This window comes from Monodelphis domestica, chromosome 3, assembly GCF_027887165.1.
Source record: "Monodelphis domestica isolate mMonDom1 chromosome 3, mMonDom1.pri, whole genome shotgun sequence".
Classification (NCBI taxonomy): domain Eukaryota; kingdom Metazoa; phylum Chordata; class Mammalia; order Didelphimorphia; family Didelphidae; genus Monodelphis; species Monodelphis domestica.
This window is the reverse complement of record NC_077229.1, coordinates 79,695,389-79,723,215: the sequence shown is the minus strand read 5'-3', so window position 1 is coordinate 79,723,215 and position 27,827 is coordinate 79,695,389. Positions and strand designations below refer to the sequence as shown.

The 27,827-nt window shown below is 41.3% G+C and overlaps 1 protein-coding gene across 2 annotated transcripts in view; it reads right to left on the bottom strand.

The window, feature by feature from the left end:
• Positions 1-27,827, bottom strand: part of SBNO2 (strawberry notch homolog 2) — a 239,803-nt gene that overhangs the window by 52,227 nt on the left and 159,749 nt on the right. Inside the window, exons 1-2 of one of the 2 annotated variants that reach the window (XM_007489374.3) lie at positions 23,151-25,532; positions 7,753-7,899 (exon numbers count right to left, since the gene is read on the bottom strand). In XM_007489374.3, coding sequence (XP_007489436.1) covers positions 7,753-7,899; positions 23,151-23,195 — 192 coding nt within the window. In that variant the 5' untranslated portion in view covers positions 23,196-25,532. Of the gene's footprint in view, positions 1-7,752; positions 7,900-23,150; positions 25,533-27,827 lie in introns of those variants that run through there. The other variant, XM_007489371.2, reaches the window with a different exon arrangement.

The following is a 27,827-nucleotide window of genomic DNA, read 5'->3' as shown; positions in this document are numbered from 1 at the left end:
TGTCATTCCAAGCATCTCTATTGTATCAATTCTAAAATCAATCATGACTCAAAGAACTTCCTGTTCTATGCTTAAGCATAGGTCAAAGCCCTTTCCATTGTTCAGCAAAAGGTTTCTGTCCTAAAGTAATCTTAAGTAGGGAGGAGAATGACCCTCACATTCCAATAGACTATCAGTAGAAAATTTTTTAAGTATGAAATTTCCCAATGGTGAAATTTCCAACGTTTATAAGTCTAAGAAATTTTAAGGTTTACACTCAGTGAGTCAAGAAGACTAGAGTTCAAATTCAGCATCAGACACTCCCTGAGTATATGACCCTGGGCAAGTCAGTTAAAGCTGTTGGCCTCAGTTTCCTTATCTATAAACTGAGCTGGAGAAGGAAATGGCAAATCACTCCAATATCTCTGCCAAGAAAACTCCAAATGACACAAAGTTAGACACAACTAAAAACAACTAAATAACAACAGAGATCCAAACCTCTACCTAATGTAGGAATACTTTTTATGGTATTCTTCTTAAGATCTATTTGAATACTAAAAAAGACCAGGAGCTCACTATCTCACAAAGTAACATATTACATTTTTAGATAAAACTATTTGAAAGTTCTTACTCATATGGAGTAGATTGAAATTATAAAGCTTGAATGCAATAATAAAGCCTTTAGGGGGGCAGCTGGGTAGCTCAGTGGATTGAGAGCCAGGCTTATAGATGGTAGGCCCTAGGTTCAAATATGGCTTCAGATACTTCCCAGCTGTGTGACCTTGGGCAAGTCACTTAACCCCCATTGCCTAGCCCTTGCCACTCTTCTGCCTTGAAGCCAATACACAGTATTGATTCCAAGACAAAAGGTAAGGATTTAAAAATAGTAATAATAAAGCCTTTAGGAACCAAGGTGATGCTTTCATACTGTTGCTGACTGAAGGTAAGAACTTCAAATGAGAGAAATTTGGAATGAATAAAAGATGGTTAAAAAGATGATGTCTGACAGTGAATTTAGATTTCTGAATTCTGGCTTAAGACAAAAGAATGATGATGAGTTTCAGGCCAGAGATGGAATGTACCTAAGAAAATACTCACATAGATCTATAATTTCATTAATGGGTGTAGTCCCTTCCACAAGGCAGATAACTTAATTCAGAGTTGTGTATCTTAACAAGCCTTTTCCATATCTCCCCTAAATTTGCTACAGAGAATCAAGCCAAGGTATCAGAAGCCTTACTTGAATCTCTGAACATTGTAAGGCTACAAAAGGCTGACCTTTTGTTATCCCTTATTTACCCCATGTGTGCAGCCCACCTTTTATACTTAAATGCTCTTTGATAACATTCTCTACTCTGCTCCTTCATAATTTCTTATTTGCAAAATATTTCTACCCATTCATGACTGACAGGTACTTCCTGATTATTGCCTTTTGGATAACATACAATTTCAATAATTTGGAGCTTATCACTATACTACACCAGAAGAATACCAGTATTGGGAGGCAGGTAGGTGGTTCAGTGGATGGAGGACCAGTCGAAGAGATGGGCAGTCCTGGGTTCAAATACGACCTTAGACACATCCTAGCTTTGTGACTCTGGCCAAGTCACCTTGGGCAAGTCACTTAACCCCCACTGACTAGCCCTTCCCACTCTTTTGCCTAGGAACCAATACACGGTATTGATTCAATGATGAAAAGTAAGGTTTTAAACCCCCCCCCCCCAATATTGGTGTGAAAAAGATTGAGATTATTAAAAGACCTCTGAAATTAACCGAAGGCAATACAGCCTACTTCCCAGTTCAATTCTGAGTCTAAACCATTATCCATTGTCAGTGTCTGCATCTCTTTGAGCTTAAAAAGATATTTTGTGGTAGTTTTGAAATTTCAATTTGTTTAATTTAAACTGAAAAAGGAGGACAAAGAAAATGCCTGACAGTCACTAGGCTAAATGCCAGACAGTAGCAATTATGTGAGAAGAGTAGAAGTTGACACTTAGAAAATCAGAGAAAATATCAAAGAAAGAAGCTGACCCCTCCCTTAAAAAAAAAATCTCCATGGCCTCAGATCCACATCCACAAATGGGCCAAACAAAGGTAATGAGCAATATCAACTAAAGAGTGAGAACTAAAATGTTTTGTCCTAGGTCAAAAATATGGCATGGAATGTATAGCAGTCCAATTGCTGTCATGAGAGGAGAGTCAGTCTGGACCTAGGGATTGGAAAGGTGGGGAAGAGACATGTTGGACTATGGCAAAGGGACCTAAGGGCAACAAGGCACTGGAGGGCAGCAGAGACCCTGGGAAGTAAGTGCCTCCCTCCTCACATTTTAGATCCCTGGAGCAAACTTGAACTGTCTAGAAAAACTGCAAGAATGGAAATTTTCCCCCTTTAGTGTTAGTGAGATTTGTAGATGAGTCTTATGATTGGAATATAGTACTGGAAGAGTGTACCTTTTTTAAAATTTAGAATATTTTTCCATGGTTCAATGATGCATGATCCCCACCCTCTGCCTCTTCACTCCCACAGCCGACAAGCAGTTCCACTGGGTTATACATGTATCATTGTTTAAAACCTATTTCCATGTCATTCATATTTGCAATAGGGTGATCTTTTAACATTAAAACCCTAAACATATTCCTTTTTCTTTTAAACCCTTACCTTCCGTCTTGGAGCCAATACTATGTATACATATATTATGCATCCAGTCTCTCAGTCTGGCTCTCAATCCACTGAGCCACCCAGCTGCCCCCTCATATTCCTATTGAACCATGTAATCCATTATATGTTTTCCTTCTCCATTTCTGCTCTCACTGTTCTGTCTCTGGATGTGGATAGCGTTTTTTTCTCATAAGTTCCTCTGGATTGTTCTGGGTCATTGCATTGTTTCTAGTAGAGAAGTCCATTACATTTGATTGTGTATCTGTCTCTGTGTGTAAGGTTCTCCTAGTTCTGTTCCTTTCACTCTTCATCAATTCCTGGAGGTCACTCCAGTTCATATGGAATTCCTTCAGTTCATTATTCCTTTCATACATATAGTATACATATGGAATACAAAAGTATTCCATCATCATCAGATACCACAATTTGTTCAGCCATTCTCCAATCGATGGACACCCCCACACACATTTTCCAATTTTTTGCCACCACAAAGAATTAGGCTATAAATATTTTTGTGCAAGTCTTTTTCCTTATTATCTCTTTGGGGTTCAAACCCAGTAGTGGTATGGCTGGATCAAAGGGCAGGCAGTCTTTTAGTGCTCTTTGAACATAATTCCTAATTGCTTTCCAGAATGGTTGGATCAATTTATAACATTTATCATTTTCCTTTGCTATCATATCATATCAGGTATGAGGTGTTACCTGAGTTGCTTTGATTTGTATTTCTTTAATCAGGAGGGATTTAGAGCACTTTTCATGAGCTTATTGATAGTTTTGATTTCATCCTGTGAAAACTGACAATTCATGTCCCTTGACCATTTGTTGATTGGGGAATGACTTGATTTTTTTGTAAATTTGACTTAGTTCTTCATCAATTTGGGAAACTAAACCTGTCAGAGTTCTGTTATAAAAATGCTCTCCCAGTTTGTTACTTTCCTTCTAATTTTGGTTGCATTGGTTTTGTTTTAGAAAACCTTTTAAATGTGAAAAAATAAAAATCATTCATTTTATATTTTGTAATGTTTTCTATCTCTTGTTTGGTTTTAAATTCCTTCCTTTCCCACAGATCTAACAGGCATAGTATTCTATGTTCACCTAATTTATTTATGATTTCAAGGAGTATACCTTCTTGAAAAATAGGAGAGTTTAAAACAGGGGGATGAGTGGGAAGTAATAGAGGTAATGGCATCATGTGAAGAAATCCAGGCCCAGAGTGGGAGAGAAAGTAAAGAGTATTTAGGTGATAATCAGAAGCAGAAACAGAAGGGATATTCTCATAGAGGTTAACTCCAAAAATCACTTAGACTGAAGGAGGAAACAGATGAGTTTGGGAAGCAGACCAGAAATCTGACACCAAGGTTTGACATCTGCCTTGATCACATCATTTTACTCTTTAAGGCATATGAGAGTGGCAGCTGGGTGGCTCAGTGGATTGAGAGCCAGGCCCAGAGACAGGACGTCCTGGGTTCAAATTTGACCTCAGACCTTCCTAGCTCTTTCTGCCTTGGAACTGATAGTTGGTATGAACTCTAAGACAGAAGGTATGGGTTTAAAAACAAAAAAAGACATTTAGAGAAAATGAGAGAAAGGGCTAATAATAAAAGGGTTACTGCAAAAGCATTATAGGGACTTTAAAAATAGCTCATCAAAAAATTTAAGCTCAGAATGGGTTGAAGTTAGTAAAAGTTAAAAGTAACAAAAGTTGTTATGTAATGTTATAAATGAGTGAATAAAGCATTTATTTAGCACTTATGACATCCAAAGCATTGTGTTTAGTATTGGAGATACAGATGGAAAAAGATAGGACCTGGGCTCTAGGAGCTCACATTCTAAAGCTGATGAAAAAGTGGATTATTCAGTGGAGAAAGAATGATGAGAAAGAATGATGGAGGGAAGGAAGAATTGCTCAATTTTAATTTTACTTCTGTATTCTGTGTCAAGGAGAATAACTGATTGACTGGAAAGGTCGGAATAAAAGTGGCTAATCATGAGCCAATCCCCAAGATCAGTAGGGAGATAACTGCTCTGGAAGAGCTCAAGTCACCAGGTCCAGACAGACTACATTCCTGGGGACTGAGAGAACTGGCAGAAATGACTGATGAATTAATGATCTGGGAAAGATCCAAGAGAATAGGGGAGATACCACAGGAGTGAATAATGGCAAACGCCACAGAAGAGCAGCTATAGGCTTGATGTAAGAACAATCAGAGCTGGACTAAAGTGGAATGGGCTGGGTCTTCCATTAGAGATAGAAGGTTATACAGGACTTTACATGCCCCTTTGGATTCTGCCATTTGAACCCAGGTCCTTAGCTTCAAGTCAAGATCCCTTTGCACTTATATACTAATGACTTCTCTCAGGGGCTACAAAGAATACGTCTTTTCTCTTAGTCTTTGTATATTTAAAGGTAATAATCATGTCTCCCTACTTTCATTTTCTTCTTTAGGGAAAACATACTCAGTTGTTGTTGTTGTTGTTTTTTAATTAACCCTTATCTTCTGTCTTGGAACCAATACAGAAGAGTGGTAAGGACTAGGCAATGGGGGTCAAGTGACTTGCCCAGGGTCACACAGCTAGGAAGTGTCTGAGGCCAGATTTGAACCAAGGACCTCCTGTCTCTAGGCCTGGCTCTCAATCCACTGAACCACCCAGCTGCCACATACTCAATTCTTTTAATGGATCTTTGTTTAGTCCTGAGAGAGAACGCTCCCCACTGAGATGGGGCCATGTTCTGGCTTGATACAGACCCTTCTGAAATAGAAGGCTGGGATCTTAGTACAGTGCTCCAAAATGGAACCTGACTGGTAGTAGTCTCTCGGTAACCGAGGATGACGATTGTCTTTGTGCATGAAGATTTAAGTGGAAAAGTCAGTGCACAGAGACAGTCCCACTCTTTTGGCATTGGAAGCCTGGGCCCAGTGGCACGAAAAGTCGTTACACCTGGAGACTTCCTCAGCTGCATTGGATGGCCGTGTTGTCTTTTGTGCTCCATCACGCCCTGAGTACTCCACAGTGCTTTGCTGCATTGCCCTCTCAGCCGTTGAACCTTCTTATTGGTTTCTTCCGTCTGTTCTGCCGAAACAGTCTTCACATGCTGGGTGAGCAAAGCCTTGGTTTACCAGGGGTCGACCATCCGATGGCTACCCTCACAAGGTTTAGCCGACCTGTCGAAGCCATTGCCGCATGCTAGCAGCTACTGGGAGCCACAAGTGAGAGCTGGGTGTCAGGTGAGGGTCAGAGGCTGGAGAGCTGCCCTAGGAGGGCACGACAAGCCCTCCATACCAAAGATATTACTCCTCCCTGAGCACCCCATACACCCTGACTAGAGCAGAAGAAAACAGCAAGGGAACAATCCCCTCTGTTGTGAGCATTGAGCTTGTTCATTAATTCCTACAGCTTGGGCTGGGGAAGAGGGTTGGCTCAATCTATAGCCATCAATTCTAGTAAAGGCCAAAGAAATATGAGTAGTATAGCATGCATTCAAAATCTTTCTCTTTTAAAAAAAAGGGGAAAAAAAAACACCTATTACTGGAAGACTGAGTCATAATTACCAGAGCAGTTTACTGGAGGGAAAAAAAAAACACAACTTGTGGGTACTTATTGTTTGTTTATTTTAAGTGCGATCATATTTGACCATAAGGTTGAAATGAATGGCCCATAGGGTCTCAAATGAAGTAGCTCAGATTACAATGATTTCTATGGGTTAGAAACAGATTGCTCTCTTTGGGAATCTTGGGCTCACTTCAAGTACCACCTTATATACTAGGACTTTTCTGATTCTCGCTCCCTCATCTCTCTAACCTCACACCCTCAGGTGTTAGTGCCCTCCTAGCTGCAAACCAGTTTCTTTGCATTTCCATCATACAGATTTTGTATTTATTTATTGGCATAAATGTTATTTTGCCTGAGGAGAGTCCTTGAGGCCAAGCACTATTTCATGGTTATCTCTGTGTCTGAAACAAAGTAGGTTGTTTCTAGTGCCTGACACAAACTAGGCCCTCAATAAATGTTTGTTCTTAAGATCAAGGTTGTAGAGCTGGAAAGGACCTCAGACGCCATCTGGCCCAATCTGCGCTTCTTACAGATGTGGAAAACATTGATGGGGGATGAAGGGGAAGGATCTGCCTAAGGTCACATAGTGAGTGTATGATTATAATACTCATTTTATAGACAAGGGAAAAAGACATAGAAAGGGTAAGAGACTTGCTTGTGGTCATACAAATTCTGCCTGGTCAGAACTTAAGTCTCAGGCCTTCTTATTCCGAACTACAAAGTGAGCAAGTCTCAGATACAGGATTTGAACTCAGGGGTCCTCCAAGTGGAAGCCTTTCCTGATAAGACATGGCTTCTTCTCAGGAATGGCCACAGCTCATCCCTGGCCATGCTTATGAAAGCCAGTTAATCTCATCGGGGTTAACTGAAAATCTCCTTGATTTCTAGACTCCTTAGGAAAAGTTTAGTAGATTTTATGAAAACCACACATCTATGTATAAAGAGTAAGACAGTCCTCAAAACAAGTAATTTAATTCCCTCTGATAAATCTTAGTGCAGGAAGTAAACAGCATGAAGGCACTCATGTGAAAAGAGAAGGTTGGAGATAAGTGGAGCAAGGCTCTATACAATAGCAAGAGGCCAAGTTCAAGTTTTCATGTGACACTGGACAAGTCATGTCCCTTTTCTCTGGGCTACAAGTTCCTCGTTTGTTAAATCAAGGAGTGGAAGAACTTCTAAGTCATTTTGTTATTAAAAAAGACATGATCGAAATATCTATGCACAGTACAGAGAGAAAAGAGGAAAGGGATTAATTTAATCAAGGAACGTTTTGAAAAGAGCACAGTTTTTCCCCAAAGAGTTCCAAATCTACCCAGTTATACTACCATCATCCTACCTTTCTACTCTGTTCATAAAAAAACTGTCGAAGAGGTTGTCAAATGTCTTGCTGAAGTTCAATCAAGCTAGGGCTTTCATTGTCTCAGTCTCTTAATCTACCAATCCAGTAATTGTCAAAAAAGAAAATCAGGTTTCCTTGTTTTGTCTTACTTTAAGTGAACCCTTGCTAGTGCTCAGAGCTCATTTCTTTGCTTTCTAAACACTGTTCACCATTAATAACTGACCTCTTCTTGGTTTTGTGATGGAGTGTTCACATCCCACAGAGTCTGGCTGAGGTTTTCAGCAGGCTGAAAATCTGCAGAGTCAGCAATATCTGAGAGGGAGCCAACAGGTGATGAGAAAAGGGAAGTGTCATCGAGGTATGAAGAGTCCTGAAAAAAGAAGACAGTCCAGAATAAAAGGAGAGCATCTGACAATTTGCATTCCATGGATATGCATAGGTATTGAACACCATCTTTAAAAACAACAACAACAAAAATCCTTGTCTTCTGTCTTAGAATCAATATTAAGTATCAGTTTCAGGACAAAAGAGTTAGGTAATTGGGGTTAAGTGACTTGTCCAGGGTCACATAGCTAGGAAATATTTAAAGTAAAATTTGAACCCAGGACCTCCTATTTCTTGCTCTTTATCTACTGAGTCACCTAGCTGCCCCAATATTTTTCAAATTTTATCTCATTAGATCTTATAACACATTAGGGTCTCTAGTGTGCTAAATATACCAGGGAGGCACTGGGATTACAAAGACAAAAATGAAACAGGAGGTCATAGTCTCTAATAGAAGCCACATTTAGATGGCACTTTAAGATTTACAATGTACTATATAAATTGCTTACTGACTTCTCACAAACACAGTGGGAAGTAGGTGTCATTATTATCCTCATTTTACAGATGAAGGACCTGAGACAAGAAGTAACTTGCTCAGTGTCACACAACTAGTGAGTATCCAAGGCTAGATTTGAACTCAGGACTTCCCAACTCTTTGTTCAGACCTTCATGCACTATGGTGACACTCTGATAGAAAAGTTCAGAGGGAAGACAAGCACCATGGCCTGGGATGAATACAGGAACTGATGGGAGCCATACTTCAATATGAGGCTGGATAGGGACCAGAAGAAGGTGAGTAGACCTTGAATGCCAGGCTAAATTGAGATTTGACTTGGTGAGGAGCCATAAAAGGTTTGGGATGAAGGAATAGCAAATGCAAAATATAACAGAGAAGGAGTTCTGGAAGCTGTGGGCTGTCTGAATTGGAGCCAGGCAACAATTATGATAACACTTTGAATTTCTATTATACTGTTCTCTCTCTGTGACAGCTGTGTGGGAGCTGGTAGAATATTCCCATTTTACACATGAGAGCACAGGCTCAAAAAGGCATCTCAGTGGCTTCTGAAGCACAGCTGTGTGGGCTGGTGTGATGCAGAGGGTCTGAAGAGCCCTGCCCTGAGCCAGGGGAGAACAGGAAGCAGGTAGTCTGAAATCCTGAGGACACCCTTCATCTTGCCCAAGAAAGGGCCGGAGCCATCGAACAGTTGGACAAACACTTATCAACTGTCTGTGGTGGGCGAGGCACCAGGGACACCCACTGTGCTGGCTGAAAAGGGGACAGTGTAGCATCCCACACAATCCCTGCCATCACCCCAACTGCTCTGGCTACCCTGAGAGTCTCCAACACCAGAAAGGCTAGACAGGGCTATACCAATCTCTTCCAAGGCAAACAAGACTGGCTCCAAGGCACAGGGGTCAAGAAGACTTCCCTAAAAACACCAGGAAGAGTAATCCCATCTTCTCCTAGAGCATAGCTTTCCCTCCTTCTCTCCCTTCCTTCTCCCTTATCTTCCATCTTAGAATCATTACTGTGTATTGGTTCCAAGGCAGAAGCATGGTAAGGGCTAGGCAATGGAGGTTAAGTGACTTGTTCACAGTCACACAGTTAAGAAGTATCTGGGGGGCAGCTGGGTGGCTCATTGGATTGAGAGCCTGGCCTAGAGCTGGGAGGTCCTGGGTTCAAATCTGGCCTCAGCCACTTCCCAGCTGAGTGACCCTGGGCAAGTCACTTGACTCCCATTGCCTAGCCCTTACCACTCTTCTGCCTTGGAGCCAATACACAGTATTGATTCCAAGACAGAAGGTAAGGATTAAAAAAAAGGGTGGGGGGTCAGAGGACAAATTTGAACCTAGGGCCTCCCATCTCTATCCTCTGAACCACTAAGCTGTTCTCACAACTTACTTTTCTATAAAGCTTTATACCACAAGGTAGAGTGAAGACATATCCCCATTTTACAGATGAACAAGCAGACTCAGTGAGAAGTCACATGCTTACATTGCTTACTTGGCAAAGAGAAGCCTCTGGACTCCAATTTCAGCCCACATTCCACTCTGCTACCACTGTCTTAGAGACTACAGTGAGGTCAGCCTGACCGTTGGCTATTGCCAAACCCAATGAGCAACTCTGAGAGGAATGAACTTGGCTTCCCTTTTGATCTGTCTCACAATAAAAACCCAGTTTCCCAGCAAAATCTCCTAGAGAAGGACCATCAAAGCAATTCCCAGGCATCTGCTTTGGGCACAAAGTAATCATCACTCAGGAACAGGGACTAGAGTCTTGGGCTCACAGCAAACCCTGTCACTCAGACCCTTGAATTCCAGTTGTGCAAACATCCAGGAAGTTGAATGTCTGGGCCTCTTTAGAAGTAGGAAGTTTTTTCTCAAGCCAATAAATGGGAAGCTCTAGCAGCTTTGGAAAGGCCAGGCCAGTTTGGTGTCAGGAATGAATAGTCCAAGGAAATGTCCTTACAGAAATATGCGCAGTCTCAAAGCCCTTACACAATCCCCAAATAGAGAGTCAATTTAGAATAATAGAAATACGGATTGAGAGGTGGAACAAACCTTTAATCTTAAAGCTCTGCTTGTCAGTCAACTTTAAGTTCCTTCCACCTCTAGCTCTGTTATGTTGCTCAGTCATTTCAGACTCCCCATGACTCCATTTGGGGTTTTCCTGGCAAAGATACTGGAGTGGTTGGCCATTTCCTTCTCCAGCTCACTGGACAGATGAGGAAACTAAGGCAAATGAGTTTAAGTGACTTGCCAGAGTCACACAGCTAATAAGTTCCTAAGCCTAAATTTGAACTCAGGTCTTCCTTACTCTAGGCATGTGCCACCTAGCTGCCCCTCACTTCTAAATCTATGTTCCTGTTCTGGGTCTTGAAGAAGTCAAGGAGTTGAGGCTGAGGTAAGGAGAATATTCCTGACAAGGGAAACAAGCCAGTGCCAAGATACAGAGATGGGCATGGGCATGAGAGAACTGAATATGAAAAACATTGAGAAAGTCAGCCTAGCTGGACTGTAGAGTGCAGAGAGAAGAGCAGTTTATACAAATCTAGAAAAATATGTCAGAGCCAAATCACTCAAATGGCCCATCAGATTCTGCACGTTTGTGGTATCCAAAGGGCAACTTCTTAAGAGGGGAAGTGGGATTGGGTACCTTCATGGTAGGATGTGAGGAGTTCTACAGAAGGATACCCTTAACTCCAAATGTCTCTAGCACAAGTCTGGAACCCACATATTAGAGATCCAATTAATAGGATTATAGGATTGAGAGCTAGGAGGGAATCTAGAGATAAACTAGTCCAAGGCCTCACTTTCACAGAGAAGGCAACAGAGACCCAGGGATAGGGGAAGGAACTGCCCTAAGATCATAACACTAAGAAGGAACAAGGCCAGAATTTGAATACTACTTTGCTGACTCCAAATACAGGGTTCCTGTTACTCTTCCATTATGAACTCAAATTAGATTAATTTAAATCAAACCTTAATCAGGCCTGGAGTTGGGAGGACCTGGGTTCAAATTTGATCTCAGAAATGTCTTGTGTGACCCTGGACAAGTCACTTAACCTCAATTGCCTAGTCTTTGCTGGTCTTCTGTCTTAGAATTGATACTAAGACAGAAAGAAAGAGTCTTTAACTAACTAAACCAAACCTTTAATAAACACTTACTATGAAGAGCCCTCCCTATGGAGTAGGGAACAGTCAGGATAATAGGGATTCAGGTTTTGTCTCAGATATCCAGACTGTGTGACTCTGGGCAATTTATTTAACCTCTCTGCTTCAGGAAACTTAAAGTTAAAAATTATGCATTATCTTCATCACTGGAGGGAGTTCTCATCTAGTTGAAATCTAGCCTCAGAACTATATTTCCCTAGAGTGCCTTGAAGAGCTTACATTTCAAAAGAGGGACACAGATAGTTACAGGGATAAAGGGAAGCCCAGCCAAAAGGGATCTCATTAATAAGGAGAATCAAGAGTCCTTTTTAGAAATAGCTTTTCCCACTGCTTTTTGTTTTTCCATCACAGACATTTAGGAGTCCACCCTACTTCATCCCTCAAGGAGCATTCCCTTCTTACAAAGAAGGGAGATACATTTGTTCCATAGTTAGTCTCCCTCTTCCGTCATTCAAAGATCTACCACTAATTAAAATTTAAAAAGAGAAAAAAAGCCCACAATTAGCAAAGATAACCTACATACTAAAAAATCTGCCACTAAGTATAATATTTCTTAATCCTTCAGACTTGTACAAAGAAGAGAGAAAAGAACTTGAAAAGGAACAGGAACTAGCGTGGGCTGATTTTCCTGCATGGTAAAAAGAAGGATAAGTATAAAGCATGTGGCCTTGGCCATGGTGGACTCTACATTGGGGTGTCCCAGGGATTCAATGAAAAAGGATGAAGCTTTGGGGTGTGAAGCTCAGAAGGAGGCAAGTGGTTAGGAAAGCCAACCTTAGATAGTTATGAAAGGCATATTTCCAGGGAGTTTCTCTCTACTACTGAGATTAATTTAAAAAAAAAGGGGGGGGGGCCCAAACCATTCTAGTAGTGAGATCTTGCCCAATTTAGTCTCGTGGCCTTGTGGTAAGTATGGACTTTCCTTCCCCCACCCAGCCCCTACATCCTCTGGCTTTTTCTAACTCTCTTACTAGGCTTTTTTCCCCTTCAACCTGCCTCCACACTAGCAGGGAGACCTGTTAAGAGGGAGAGCAGCTGCTACATTTGGGGTTCTAGGTAACCCTGGGAGGTGTTTTCCTCTTCTACTTTTTATTGCAGGGTGCTCCACATTCAACAAGTCAGTGGGATGATTAGATTATTTTTTAGAAACAGATTTTTGTTTGTACATCATATAAATTTACCCCTCCCATAAAGAAATCCCCCATAACAAAGACCTTTTTCCAAAGGGGAGTTAAAGATAAAAATTCAGCAAAACTGAAATATCTCTTTTTTGGAGCCAAGTTTGTTCTTTATAATCCTGCAACTCTGATTTTAGATTGTTCTATGTGGGTTTTGTTCTTTGCATTTACATTGATCTGATCATTCTAAACTGTTTTCTTGGTTCTGCTTACTTAACAGTATATCAGAATACATTAAGTTTTTCCAAAGTTTCTCTGGTCATTATATTTATCATACTTAGCACAGTCAGGAAGATGAGTTTACATCTGGGCTGAGAAACTTCCTAAATATGTGATCTTGAACAAGTCATTTAATTCGTTTGCCTTAGTTTCCTCAATTGTAGGATGGAGATGATAATAACAGTACTTACCTCTCAGAATTGTTAGAAGGATCAAATGCAGTAATATTTGGAAAGCGCTTATGAGAGGGCTGGCACATAGTAGAATGCTATATAAATGCTCTCTCTATTTGTCTGTATTTCTGTCTGTCTCTCTAGCAATCATTTTACAGTAGGACCTTGTTTTACACGAACTCAGCACACATGAATTGGGGTACACACAAAAAATGGCAGAAAAATACCTAACATAAAAATGTTCGCAAATGGCACAAAATCTCAGAGCAATTCTTCCAGTCACACTCACTCTGGCTCTGAGAAGTATTACAATGAGTCATTGCATTGTTTTGCACCAAACATCAGCTCCTCCCTTGTAACAAGTAGTGTCTGCGTCAGAGCAGTGCTTCTTTGTTTCATTAATGCTATTAATAATGGCCCCCCCAAAGTACAAGAGTAGTGACTCTGGGAGGTCTGATAAGACTAAGAAGTCACGAAGTGCCTATGTATGCTCGTATAAGAAATACTAAATAATGGGGCTTACTATTAATGTGAAATTTTAAACTGATGTGAAGGGTTTTGCAAAGTATTAGTTAGGAGCAGGTAGGTGGCTGGGTGGATAGAGAGCTGGGTCTGGAGACAGCAGATCCCGAGTTCCAATCTAGCCTCAGACATTGACCTTGGGCAAGGTCATTTAACACCAACTGTCTAGCCCTTATTGCTCTTTTGCTTTGGAACTGATATTTAGTATCAATTCTAAGACAAAAGGTAAGGGTTTTTTTTAAAAAGTACTGGTTATGTAAAAAGAAATCCTCCAATTGGTTCTAAGATAGAAAGTAAGGGGTTGGTTTGTTATTGGTTTTAAGGCAGAAGAGAAGTAAAGAGTAGGCAATGAGGGTTAAGTGACTTGCCCAGAGTAATCAGCTACAAAGTGCCTGAGGCCAGATTTGCTCCTATCTCTAGGCCTGCCTCTCACTCCACTGAGTTGCCTACTGCTCCCAAAGCACTTCTTTATTAAACTGGATTTGATCGCCTCCACTGGATTTGATTGTTTTTATTCAAATAATTATAGAACTGGAAGAGCAAATTCATTGAAACTCTACTCAAAGCAGGAATCTCCTCTAAAATACCAGGGGTTGTCCAGCCTCTATCTGAAGATACCCAGTAGTGGGGAATTCATTCCTGGAATCCCCCTTGCTCCCAGAGAAGGAAATGAGAATCATACCAATAATAATAAGAGCTAACTTGCATGTACTGGTTTTTAATGTTTACAAAGTATTTATAGTATATCATTTGGCTGTATAAGAACCTCTCAACTTCTACAGATGACAAATGAGAGATTCAGAAAGAAAGTCATGTGCCCCTAGTCACATAGGAGTAGGATTAGAACTCAGGACTTTACTGAAACTAAATCCAAGGTTTTTTTTGCACTACCTTGTTGCTTCTAACAAGAACCAAACTACCCAGACAAAATGAGGATGACACAACCATTTACAAGATTGCCAGGAGCCCAAAACTAATATGGAAGAAAATCTTCTCTGGCCCCAAACAAAACACCCTTATTGTGGAAGAGGGAGAATACATCAGAAGTCATCCCAAAGGTCAATTCCCCTAATGATGCAGGGTGATTAGATAAAGCCCCTTCCTTACCTCAGAGGAAGAGGGATTATTAGACAGAAACAGTTGGAGTAGATGTAAGCACAAACCCCTGATGCCAACAAAATTCTACCACCCTTGAGTTGAGTCTTCTATGCCCTATGAATGAGGCATATAGGAGGTTACGTACCCTTTGATGGATACATTTGAAAATGACTTGCATACTTTTTGTCTACCTCTGTGTAAAATCACACAGCCCTTAACATCTATTAGGGGTCTGGCCATAGACGCTAGTCCAGATTGAACTTTTAGGGCATGACCATATTTGTGATTTTACTTCCCTGATCAAGTAAATAGGAGACAATTAGAGAGAGGGCAATAGAGTAGAAATGAATATGTTTCCTTTATTCACTAAACTCGTTTATCCCCAATAAATCCTAGTCAGCTCAACCAGGTGTGAATTTTGACTTCTATTCCTTACAGTCACAAACACCTAAGCTGCAAACCTATGAAGTACAGTCATAAAGAAAAATCACAAGAGCTCACCTTTACATAGTGTTTTACTATATACAAAGATCGGTATATCATCCTATGATGTCAGTTGGAAGAAGTATGTTCAGGTAATTGAGATTTCATAGGATGGTTACAGCTTTCCAAGAAAATTCTGCCATAAAGATGAGTAGCAAGGCTCTGATGGGCTGCAACTGGAATGCTGGCACAGGAATGCCCAAATTGACAGGATCCCAGGGCTATTTGAGTATTTTAGTATGATGGGAAATGAATGTCGGACTTGGAAGTCAGAAGACAGGTGGGACCCACTTTGACCTCCCTAGCCCACTCTGCCTGGTACTAACTATAGCAACCTGAATTTACTTCTCATTCTCCAGCTAGACTGAGCTCCAAGGAGGCAGGGCCTAATTTTAGCTCACTTTATATAGCCCTCAGGAACTCAGACAGAGGTATGAACATAGAATGTGCCTTGTAAAGTTCCCTGATCTCTTTTAAAACCGGCTCCAACAAAGGTTAGTTTTGCAAGTATGGGCAAGTAATAAGCTCCCTGAGTCTGTCTTCTCTTCTGGAAAATAGGGGCAATAATACTTGTAGCGACTTGACCTCAAAGAATTACTGAGGGAAATGCTTTAAAAACCTTAGAGAATTATAAAAATGGAAACAGTTGTTATAGCTCCCATAGAGCAAACCCACATTGCAAATGATTAGGAAATGGTTGTCTAATGAATGGATGGATTGACTATGCTTCCAACCAGCATATTTTGGCCAAGTATCAGACTCATATATACACATGCACATGTACATACACACACACATCATATAGATATCAATACTCTCCTTTGGATGGTAGAATTAAAGAACATTAGAGTATTCAAAAATTGGAAAGAAAGTAGGTGCAACTGACTGGGGAATGACTAAATGAATCATAATACAGGAATGTAATGCGATATTAGAGCACTATCAGAAGCAACAAATATGAAGAATTCTGAGAAGTATGGAAAAAAGTGAATTGATGCAAAACAAAATAAGAACCAAAAAAAAATACACAATGGCTCAAATAATGCAAATGAGCAAAAAACTAACTTTCCCAACTCCTTTCCATAAAGATTTTCACGAAAATGGATACTGTGTAATTGGAATCAGTTAATAGTGAATAAACATTATTAAATGCCTACTATGTGCCAGGCATAAACACTGAGAATGCAAAGAGGTAAAATAAATAAAGTCCCTACCATCAATAAGCACAGTTTAATGGTCACCATGCTTGACCAACCCTGTTGAAGAGGTAAAAAAATGTACCTCCTTTCCCACTGTGCAGAGAGAAGGGGAAATACTGCACATACTGTTTGACATAGCTTATGTGTTGGCTGATTTTGCGCAACTTTTTCTCTCCTTATTTTTAATCTTTATCTGGCTTTCTGGGTGTGGGAAGAGAAAGGAACATATTCTAAAATGAAGATAACATTAAAACAAAAAACTGGAATAAAACCCCCCAAGAATATCTGGTTTGGTGGAGTCTTGGCCAGCACTTTTGCTCTTCTGGCACAGGCTCTAGATCTCAGAGTCACTTCCATAGCATTGTTGTCAAGGGAGAGACCTCAGATTTCAATTAGTCCTAACCTAGCCCTCATTTTAAACATGGGGAAACTAAGGCCCACAGAGAAGAAGGAACTTGCCCAAGGTCATACAGTTACATTGTGGTAGTACTGGGACTTGGAGTCCAATGACCCCATGGTACCATCTTCTGATTTCCTGTATTCTACCTCTGGGAGAAGTTGAGCAACTTAATTAAGAGCCTGGATAGATATAGACAATCAAATACTGTAGCAACAGTTAGTCTTGGGTTAATCACTCTCCACAGGGTACTGTCTCATGCTCTGTCCAGTTAGGCTAAAGTGTCTCAAGTGACAGGGCTAATTCTATTTAAAAATCCCACTGCAATCTTATAAAATGGTGAGAAATAAGACCAAGGTCAAGTTACCAGGCAAAAGGGCCCACAGGGACAGACCCTGAATGAATAATGAATCTAAAAGCTGCTGTTCCCTCTTTCCCCCAGCTCACTTATTAACCTGTTCTCAAGACTAATCTTTTCTTCTCCTTTAAGTGATGGAAAGAGCAATGAATAAGGAAGGGTGGCAAAGTACCAAGGACACTAAACTGCAACCTGAGGTTGAATCCTGACACTATCCATCATCTGGGTGACCTCAGGCAAGCTATGTCCCATCTCTAGGCCTTAGTTCATTTTTTCAACTGAAGGTATGGAATTGGATTTCTCAAGAATCTGAGTTTTGCCATTTTAACTAACTAACCACTGGAAAATGACTCTCCAGTTTCTTCATTTGTAAAATAAGGATTATGGGACTCCATCTCCCAAAACCCATATAATTTCATGGAAAGGTTGGGAGGATTAGCAGGCACAGCAAGATGGTCATGTAGGTGGCTTACTGGATAAAGAGCCAGGTGGTCCTGGGTTCAAAAAACCTCAGACACCTCCTAGTCGTGTGACCCTAGGCAAGTTACCTAACCTTTATTGCTTAGCCCTTATCACTCTTCTGCCCTGGAACAAATACAATTGATTCAAAGATATAAGGTAAGGGTTTTGTTTGTTTGTTTGTTTGTTTGTTTGTTTAGGAAAGTTTTAAGGAAGTAATAGGATTATAGCTATCATGTACTTTGGAAGATATAATGCTATAGAAATATCAGCTGTTATTATTCACAACAGAGATTTCTGCAACTTTCTCCCTGTGTTTTCTCACCTGAAAAAAATCATGAAAAAGACTAAAGGAAGAGCAGAAATAACCTGGATGGAAGAAAGGTGGTATAGTCACACGAGACTGCCATTCCAATTAATCAATCAATATACATTTACTAATGATCTACTTTGTGCCAGATACTATACTAGGCACTGGGGAAACACTGACCGAAACGAAATAGTCCCTCTCCTCAAGGAGTTTATAATCTATAATAATAGCTAATATTTAGATAATGTTTTAAGGTTTGCAAACTGCTTTCCAAATATTTCATTTAATGCTCATGATAACTTCAGGAAGAAGGTGCTTTTAATTATCCCCATTTTACAGGTGAGGAAGCTGAGGCAGACAAAAGTGAAGTAACTTGCCCAGGGTCACACAGCTAGGAAGTGTCTGAGACTGGATTTGAAGGTAGATTCCTGACTCCAAGCCCAGAGCTCTTTCTATTCACTATATCACCCAGCTGCTTCTGACTAGCTAGAAGAACACATACACATATAGATAGATAAGAGTTAGAAGGTAATAGGGGAGGAGGTGGGGGTGGAGAGACAACTCTTGCAGCATCAGATAAAATTTCATGTAAAAAGTGGCACTTGAGATAAAGTTAAAATGACCCAAGGGATTTGGGAGATGGAGTGGAGGTGAAAGTTTATTGCAGACATGGAAGGAAGTCATTGCCAAGGCACAGATAGGACCAGTCTGACTGGACTGCAGTGTGTATGGAGTAGAATAATGTGTAAAAAAGGTTAGCAAGGTAGATTGGAGCCAGGCTAGAGTAGTCTTTAAATGATAAGACAAATTTACCTTTGTACCTAGAAGCCATAGTTAGCCAGGAGAAAAGTGACGCCAGCACTTGGGGACAAATCTTTGTGGTGACAGCAGCTGTGTAGAGGATGGATTGGGGGAAGGAAAAGTTGGGGCCAACACTCCTGATTCTTTCCTATCAGGAGGGTCAGATTCTGAGGATTGCCCTCAGTCTACAATGTCAAAATGAAGGGGTGGTTTTACATTGGGTTAAAAAAAAAAACGTCAAAGAAGAACATTTCCTATAGGACCATCCATATCAAGGGAAGCTAGGTAGCAAAAAGATTGTCAGGCCCGGAGTCAGGAAAACCTGAGTTCAAAATTGGCTTTGGATACTTTCTAGCTATGTTGTGTGGCCCTGGGCAAGTCACTTAGCCCCAGTTGCTTAGCCCTTGCTACTCTTCTGATTTAGAAGTGATACTAAGACAGAAGGTAAAGGTTTAAAAAAATAAAAAACTTTAAAAATAAAGCAAATACTTGCCAAACTGCTCTATAGTTTTACTAGAAGTTCTTGTCAAATAGGGAATTCTTCCCTCAAGAAATGAATGTGCTTGGACTTATCAAAAACTAGGGTGAGTTAAATTGTTGCTGACTATTCTATTAATCTTTTTTTTTCTTCTATTTTTCAACCATTACTACTTTATGGCATAATTTGAGGTCAGAAAGTGTTCTTCTTCCTTTATTCCCACTTATTTTTTTAAATTTCCCTTGAGACTCTAGACTTTGTAACCCAGCTTTTGGCCTCCCATACTGAAGAGGCTATTTAACCACCTCTTCCTCTGTATCTCATTGGAGACCCCAAGGACCATAATATATGATGCTGTGAGGGAACTCAGATTACAATCTTTCCACTGCCATTAAAGACACTTCTTTACAACTACTTTGGTATAGTAGGACCTCATTATACAGGAACTCAAAACGCTCGAATTAGAATTTCAGCTTCCGTGGAAGGTCACATAAAATGAGGACCTAGTGTCCTTGATTTTTCTCAGGTTGACAAGGCTTAAGATGCACTTTGCTCAAAACCACTTTGTAAGGACAGTGGGTCAGGTCAGTCAGTCAATAAGTATTTAGGATGTGCATACCATGTGTCAGGCATTATATTAGTGCTTTACAAATTAGGATGATCTTTATTATCCTTAAGTAGCAGATGAGGAAATTGAGTCTCAGGAGTCATGTATCTTGTCCAATGAGTCAGTCTGATACCAGTAAGTGCCTGAGTCAGGATTACAACTCAGATCTCCTGTAAGAGGAAGCAGGATAGGATAGGGCACTGATTCAAGAGTCAGAGGACCTAGGTTCAAATGATCCTCTTTCCTTTGCAAGTTGAAGGAACCTAGGCAAGTGATTCTTCTTCTCTGGGTCTCAGATTCCTCATCTGTAAAATGAGGTCCTCAAACTAGATGGCCATTAAGATTCTTTCTAGGCTGAGGTCTTGAGCCACTCCTCTTCACTGCCCCAGGCACTTTCTGGTTCATCTCATTGGATGCCACTTTCTGGTTCATCTCATTGGATCCTTTCAGTGCCACTGGGAGGCAAGGAGTAATAACTCTTCATACTCTCATCTTGCAATGAGATGATGAGGTTTACAGAAGGTTGCCCAGGGTTACAGAACTTATAAGTGGTGGGCCCAGACTTGGATCTAAGATCTCTTGGCTCCATGTTTAAGCCTCTATTATACTATAGTACTACAAGTCTCTTCTAACTTTAAGATTTGAATGCTCCACACTTTTGGAGACAGGGAGTGGAGCATAAAGCAACTAACATGAGTCTAAGAACACCCCCCTAGGGGATAATAATGCCTTTGCCTAAGAACGCCAAAGAAATACAGTAGAGAGTGCCTTGGCATTTGGAGCTGATGAAGTAGGTCCATGTTTGGGTTTGTGACACGCCCTGGGACTCAAAGAGAGAAAGCATGGTTTAAGGCAATAAGCCCTGTATTTAGAACCAGAGCATTGGGGTTCTTTACTAACATTGCTCTCTATTGCCTGTATCGTGATATCGGACAATTCATGAGACCTCAGTTCCTTATCTGAAAGGAGAGGATTGGCATAGATGAGCACTCTAAGGTACTTTCTAGACCTAAAACCTATGATGCCACAATCTACCTGAGTTTGAGTTTTGATAAAACACAAATAACAAATCTCATGTGGCCTCCCTGCATCATGGCCTTGGGAGAGACATAGTTTCTGAAAGTGTTCCAGAAATATGGACAATGATTATTCCCTTTGGAAGAAACAAAACAGAGGGAACAAAAGGTGAAGTTTTGTGTGTTTCTGGCACAAGATTTGACTCCAAGATCTTTTCCTCCAAGTTGCAGCTGTTGAAGCTATTTCAGCTTCTTCAAGCTAAGCAACATGTTTTTTCAAAAATAGCATGTGAAAATAAAGAAGTACTAAATTTGGAAAGTTTGCACCCAGAAACATTCTTTGGAAAGATGGGGGAGGCTGTAAAGGAGCTGAGATGTCTAACCTACAGTGATAACTGCGGTAGTTAAAATAACCAATGACCAAACAAGGAATTTCTGAAGCCTTCTATGTGTCTCAAACCGAGGTTTGAGGGCCAATGAAGAAGAGCTGTCATCTAAGATAATCTTAACAGGTTAGTAAGGAATCTAAGTCAGGAGACTACAGCAAATCCACACCATTCAGGTTCAGAGATGTAACAAGGTCAGTAAATCAGGTGTCAATTTCAAAATGCTGCCCTTACACTTTCACTCTTACATGGGGCTTTCTGGTCAATAAGGAGTGTCAAGAGTCTAAACAGACCTAAAGGCAACTGTTAGCAGGAATCTCCCTTCACAATATATTCCACAAGCCTTTTTTTGGATCCCCAGAGCATAGCACAGTACCTTGGCACACAATTAATGCTTGTGGACCTGACCTGACCTGACACAAGTTTTTGTTGGAAGACTTCACTATGTACCCAGGGCTGTGACTACTCCATTTTTTGACAGCTCTGAATAAGGCATTTTTCTTTCTAACATCCCCCCATGAGAGCCCTCAGGCCCAAGTTCCAAATTCTGGGGCCAAAGAGAACCAAGATGATCCTTTCCCCAATTTTTAGATAAAGACATCATGGCACTTTTTCTGATCCAAGCTCAGCATGTCCATTTCCTTCAAGTGATCTTCATATACTACAGTTTAAAGTCTCTTTGCCAGGACATTGAGCAGATCAGAGTTTATCAAAGGATCCTAACTCAATCCTCACAGTGTAGATGCCACTCAAGCACTTTGTGCTGCTTTCCCTTGGGTTGAAGATGATCCTAGGGTTCTGCTCAGGGAGTTCATGGGCTCAGGGCTAGACAATCTGGCAGATGGGGGGTAGTCTCATCAAGTGGAAAAAAAAGGGGGGGGGCAGCTCATCACCAGGTAGGCTAGTGCCTACACAGAAACTTTCAAAGACCTAGGAAGTCATGGAAGCACTATAATTAGAATAAGTAGAGAAGATGGACCATCGGGGGGAGAGGGGGGAATCTGAAGAAGCTCTTCAGACTTTAAAGTGGTTTCAACAAACCCAATTTGATCCTCTGAAAACTAGGTGCCACAAGAAAGAGCAGGAGGAAGCATGGCCTGGTGGAGAGTGAAAACCAGGACTAGAGACAAAAGATTTTAATTCCTTTTTATGTACTCTGGCAAGTCAATCTCTCTGAACCTCAGTTTCTTCATCTGCAAAACAAAGGGGTTGGATAAGATGATCTCTATGGTCCCTTCAAGTTTTCTATCTATGATTCTGTGGACACACAATTATTATCCTCATTTGGTATAGCTGAGGTACAAACTCAGTGAAAGAAAGTAACTAGGAGAACCTAGGCATCCTGACTCTTGTGTTCTCTTTCAGGCAGCATCCTTATTAGTCCAAATCGACTTGATCCAATAAAAGTTCTCAGTTCTTTTAGGTCTATGTGTCCATAAGCAACTTTAAACCCCAGATAATCCTTTCTGAAAAACTGAGTGGAAGGTAATGTCATAAATTAAAGGGGTGGGGGGGGGGAAGAGCAAGGTGGACTCACAGAACACAGGAAGCCAGAACTCTAGAGTACTTTAGAACATAGAACAAAGGACCTTTGATGACCCTGTTTTAGCAAAAAGATAGGCACTGAAGGGGAAGTGATTCGTACAAAGATGCAAAGCAAGAGGCAGAACTAGAATCCAGGTTTCCAGTCTCTAAGTCATTTCCCCATCCAATTCTTCCTTCTTGAAAGTGTCAAAGGCTTACAGAAAACTTTAAAACTTAAGTACAATATAACCCTTTTCCGAGTCCCCCACCCCCCTACCCCTTCCCTTTTCTAGCTTCACCAAAATGTTTTGTTGGCCAATAGCTGAGTCCCAGAAATTGTGAACTCTGACACGGGCTCTATTCCCCAAGTCCAACAAGAGACAGGCACAGAGACGAGGGCATGCTCGGCATTACCTGGTTTAGTGCTGAGAATTGTAGCCAAAACTGCATCTGGGCCATGCTACAAGGACACTGGACTCAGAGCAGCCCACAGGACAGGCTCCCCTTTCACACCAAAGCAGGGGAAAAGCCACATTCATGACAGCAGCAGCCACATCAGCAGCAGCAGCAGCAGGAGCAGCAGCAGGAGTAGCCTTTAGATGCCAAGGGCTCAGGCAAGCAGCAGAAAGAAAACTGGCAAAGAGGGAGAAGAGTCTGAGGTGGCCCCCTTGGCTGGGAGGGGACAGAAAGAGGCAAGACTGCTCTCAGGCTCAGCACAGGAGATTTGCATAGGCTGTTTAGTCATGTAGCCTCAGCGCCTACTTCCTCTAAGGCCAGGGCTGACTTTCAGGAAATGATGTCTGCTTGGTAAGTCAGTGAAATTACTGGCAGTGTGATGAGAATTACTGTATGTGGTGTAATTGAGCTGCTGAGACACTGTAAACAAAGCTGACCTCTTCAATGGGCTTTGATTTCACGTGGGACAGAAAGGAAGCCTCCAGCTACCTGGTCCCCGATGAAGAGGCTGCCCATTTCTTCATTTTTCTTTAGCAGTTACCAGGTTTTAGCTTTTAGCTTTGAGTGTAAGTGTGTGTGTGTGGGGGGGGGGGGGGTTGGGGTGAGGGTGTAGAGGTGTAAAGGACACACACTTTTTTTATATGAGACTGACAGAAGATAAAATTAAAACAAGTATTTTAAGAGGCAGTGCAGAAGACTATGATTGGAAATCTCAGGATCCAATCCTGACTGATTTATTATATGATCATGGGCTAGTTCCATTAAATCAGAAAATGCCAATGCTTGGAGACGGTCATTCTGTAACTGAGGAAACTGAGGCCCACTAGAGGAAGGTACCTTCTCAGAGGTGATGCAAGTGTCAGAGCAGGGACTGACCCCAACCTATACTGCCAAATCCAAGTCTGAAGGTCCTACCTGCCTTCCCACATTTCCTCTTATGGCTTAGTTCCTAAGGTAGATGAAAATTGTTAGGTCAAATATCTCCTCTAAGGCTCCTCTAGTTTCAACATTCAAGGATTCAAAAGCTGCCTACAAAACCCTACTTCCTAGTTACATGACCCTGGGCAAATTAACCCTGTTTGCCCAGCTCTTGCCCTTTTCTCTTAGAGTTGTTATTAAGACAAAAAGTAAGGGTTTAAAAAACAACAAAAAACCAGTTCTAGCATCTCACAAGTACCACCTCCATCCTCTCTATACCATCCCTTCTCTTATCAAACCGCAAACACAGAAACAAGTCTGACTACCTACTTAGCCAATCACAGTCTCCCATAGTCATCCTAACAATCAGATCACCTGTCTAATCTTCTCAGGAAGGCAAGCAGCACACTAAGAATGTGAAGAAACTGGGCTCCAGTTGAGGAGAGGCTAATTCTGAAATCACTTTTTTTTTTTAAAGACAAACATGATAATGGAAGTCTCAGTCAAGTGTCACCTGGGGCAGCTCACTTCTGCCCTTTGCCAAAAAGGGAATGACTAAGTGCCAAAAGGGCCACTTATCTATGTGGGGAGCAAAGAGAGATTTACCACATCTCATTCATCCCCAAGGTCCCATATGAATTTTCTGCCTAGGGCTAAAGGATTTATCTAATCTAACTCTATCAGTTTACAGAGAAGGAAACTGAGGTCCTAAGAGGGGAAGGGACTAGTTCAAAGCCATCAGGGAAATAAGCTGATTGCAATTCTTTTCAGGTCTGGGTTAAGGTCCCACCTTTGCAAGAAGCCCTTCACAGGCCTCCTTAATCTTGGTGCTTTCCCCCTGCAATGATTCCCAGTTTACTCTGTCAACATCTTCTTTGTACATATGTTTGCAAGTTGTCTTTCCCCTTAAATCATAATCTAAAGAGAAGAGTTTGTTTTTTAACACTTTTTGGTATCCCTATGGCTTAGCACAGGGTCTACACATGGTTGGCATTTACTAAATGCTTCCAGACTGACAGGGTGAAGTAGTGAAACCAGGCAATTCAAATTCATCTTTTCTCTCATGTGTAAAATGAATGGATTGGACTCAGCATATACCACTCTTCCCCTAATAGTCCAATGGTTCTCAAGGTGAGTCATTCTACTTTCCTGGAGCTGGACCCCACCCTCAGCCATACAGTCTTACTCCAAAGGAAGCTTCAGACTCTGAAGGTGGAGGTAGGTCCTTAAAGTTGTGGAATATCAAGAGTTAGAAGGGACCTCTGAAAGCAGATGGAACAACCCCTATCTAAAGTAGGAACATCTCTTATCACATCCCCAATAAGGAGAAATCCAGCTTTGGTACAAATACTTCCATAAACAAGCAGTTTATTAACTATAAAATCAATCTTCCATTTTCAGATGGCTTGAATTGTTAATAACTTCTCCCCTAGGCAGCTTGGTGACCCAGTGGAAAGAGGGGACTGGAGTAAGAAAGACCTGAGTTTAAATTCAGTTTCAGATACTTAATAACTGTATGATCCACAGGGCAGCTAAGTTAACTTCTGCCTGCCTTGGTTCTTTCTGTGTAAAAATGGGAAAAATTATAACCCCTTGCTCCTGGAGTTGTTGTGAGGATCAAATGAGATCATATTTGCAAAGTATCTGGCAAATAACAGGAACTTAATGTTTGTTCCTTTCCAACCTCGTCGTACTGATCTGAAAATTGATGCCTTTGGATGAGCTCAAAATTCTTCAGGAAAAACCCTATCCTAAATGACAGAAAAAGTTGGCTTTGGAAAAAGAAATCAGGGTATGCAGTATTCTGTGTAAAGGGAATTTCATCCCCTCCCCTTCCTGGACTGTTGACTTACTTTCCACAACCCATTTTGTGTGCCTGCATTGCGTGATGTGGGGGCAGGGGGAATGTTGAGGGCTGCATGCAACGCCCTCTCTATTCCCTTGGATAGTAGCAGCTCCATAGGCTGGTGGACCAACCATGTGGTCAGAGAATTAGGTTAGAAAATAGACTTTAAACCTCTACCTATCTGCTTTCTTTATTTCAAATGATTATTAATAAACTATGGAAAATAAGAATCTGGAGTTATTAATTTAAATCTAATAATTCCAAATCAAAATGACAAAGGAGTATGGTGGAACCTTTCATTACACTGCTTTAATGCTTACAAAGTGATGGCCTTGATTCAATTAAAAATATTTATGATGTTCCTACTATGTGCAAAGCAACAGTACAGAAACAAGTTCCTGACTTGTTCAAAGACAAGTTCAAAGAGCTTCCAATCTACTGTGCATTACATTCTCTTCCATAATCTCATGAGGTAGGTAGTATATTATCATCACTTTACAAATGACTAAAGTAAGTACAGAGTCCAGAGGAATGTTTTGTTAGACCTGCAAGGGATGTCAGAGGCCTTCTAGTTCAAACCTCTGATTTTATAGATGAGGAACCTGTGATCCATAGAAGTGAAGTTTAAGTTTAAGTTTCTTTAAGTTTACATGGCACCAGAGTTGAGATTTGAACCAATGACTCTAGAATTAGGGCTCTTCCCAATGGACCATACTGATCCTAGTCAAATACTTCTTCCTTCTTTGTGGAAGTCAGTACTTAGCTGCATGACCAGACACTGTAGAGGCTGACCCAAAGGGCCCCTCCCCACCTCTGTGGACAGCATCTGCCAATCACCAGGATATCTGCAGCCCATGGCCAGATAGCTACTCAAGGTTAAGATTGGGAGGTCTCCAAGTCTAGCACTCATCCTACTTTCTCAGACAGAGCCCTTCTGTAATGAACTGATACATGATGGTAAATGATAAGCAATGAAGCCAAGGAAGAGGCTATTGGGGAAAACCCCAATTTGGACCCAAACAGAAGGTGGACGTGTTTCAGAAGAATTCCCATCAGGAAGACTGTTGGGTCAGCTTAACTGGGGCACCCTGGGATTGGCCAGTACTAGTGGAACAAAGACCATCTAATAAAAGTTCCCCCAAAGTACCATCTAAGAAACTTTGCAAAACTTCCTTTCCCTGTGCCAAAAGCTAACCATCCCATTAAAACATAGCCCCACTGAACATGGTGCAGGTCCTGTGGACTGTCCTGGGATGGAATATCCTTCATATTCCTCTGAACAACAACAGCATGCCAAGAAATGGGACTCAGGGAGGCAACCACATTACCTTGGTCCAAGCTGAGAAAGCTGCAAGCAGGCTGTGGGTTACCCTCCTCTCCATTCCCATCACTCCATAAAGCTCTGGAGATGAGAAGCAGTCAGAAAGCACAAACCATGCAGGTTCAATCTTAGTGCCAGGCCGGGGCCTGACCTGCAACTCTATTGCAGCTGCTACTCTTGCTGTAACCAATAAAGGGGTAGCAAAGAGGAAAAAAAAAACTTGCTTTTTCTCTGCCTCTGGCAAACTGCCACAAGAGACGTCTGTCTTCCCGTCAGGAGGGCTGGCCATCCGAGAACTCAAGGAGGCCAGCTGTCACAGAGGCTTCTGCCTGGGGGATGGGAGGGGGGAGTCCTCCTTCCCCAGGCCTTTTGGGACCGTGAGGCAACAAGACTTCTTGGACCACAAAGACAGGCTTCTCAGATCCAATTCTTGGGATGCTTTTCCTGACAGAATCACACAAGTCTGGAGTTGAAAAGGCCCCCAAAGACCACCTAGATAAATTCAGATATGAAATTGCTCCCCTCTACAACTCAGCCAGTTTTTGCCTGA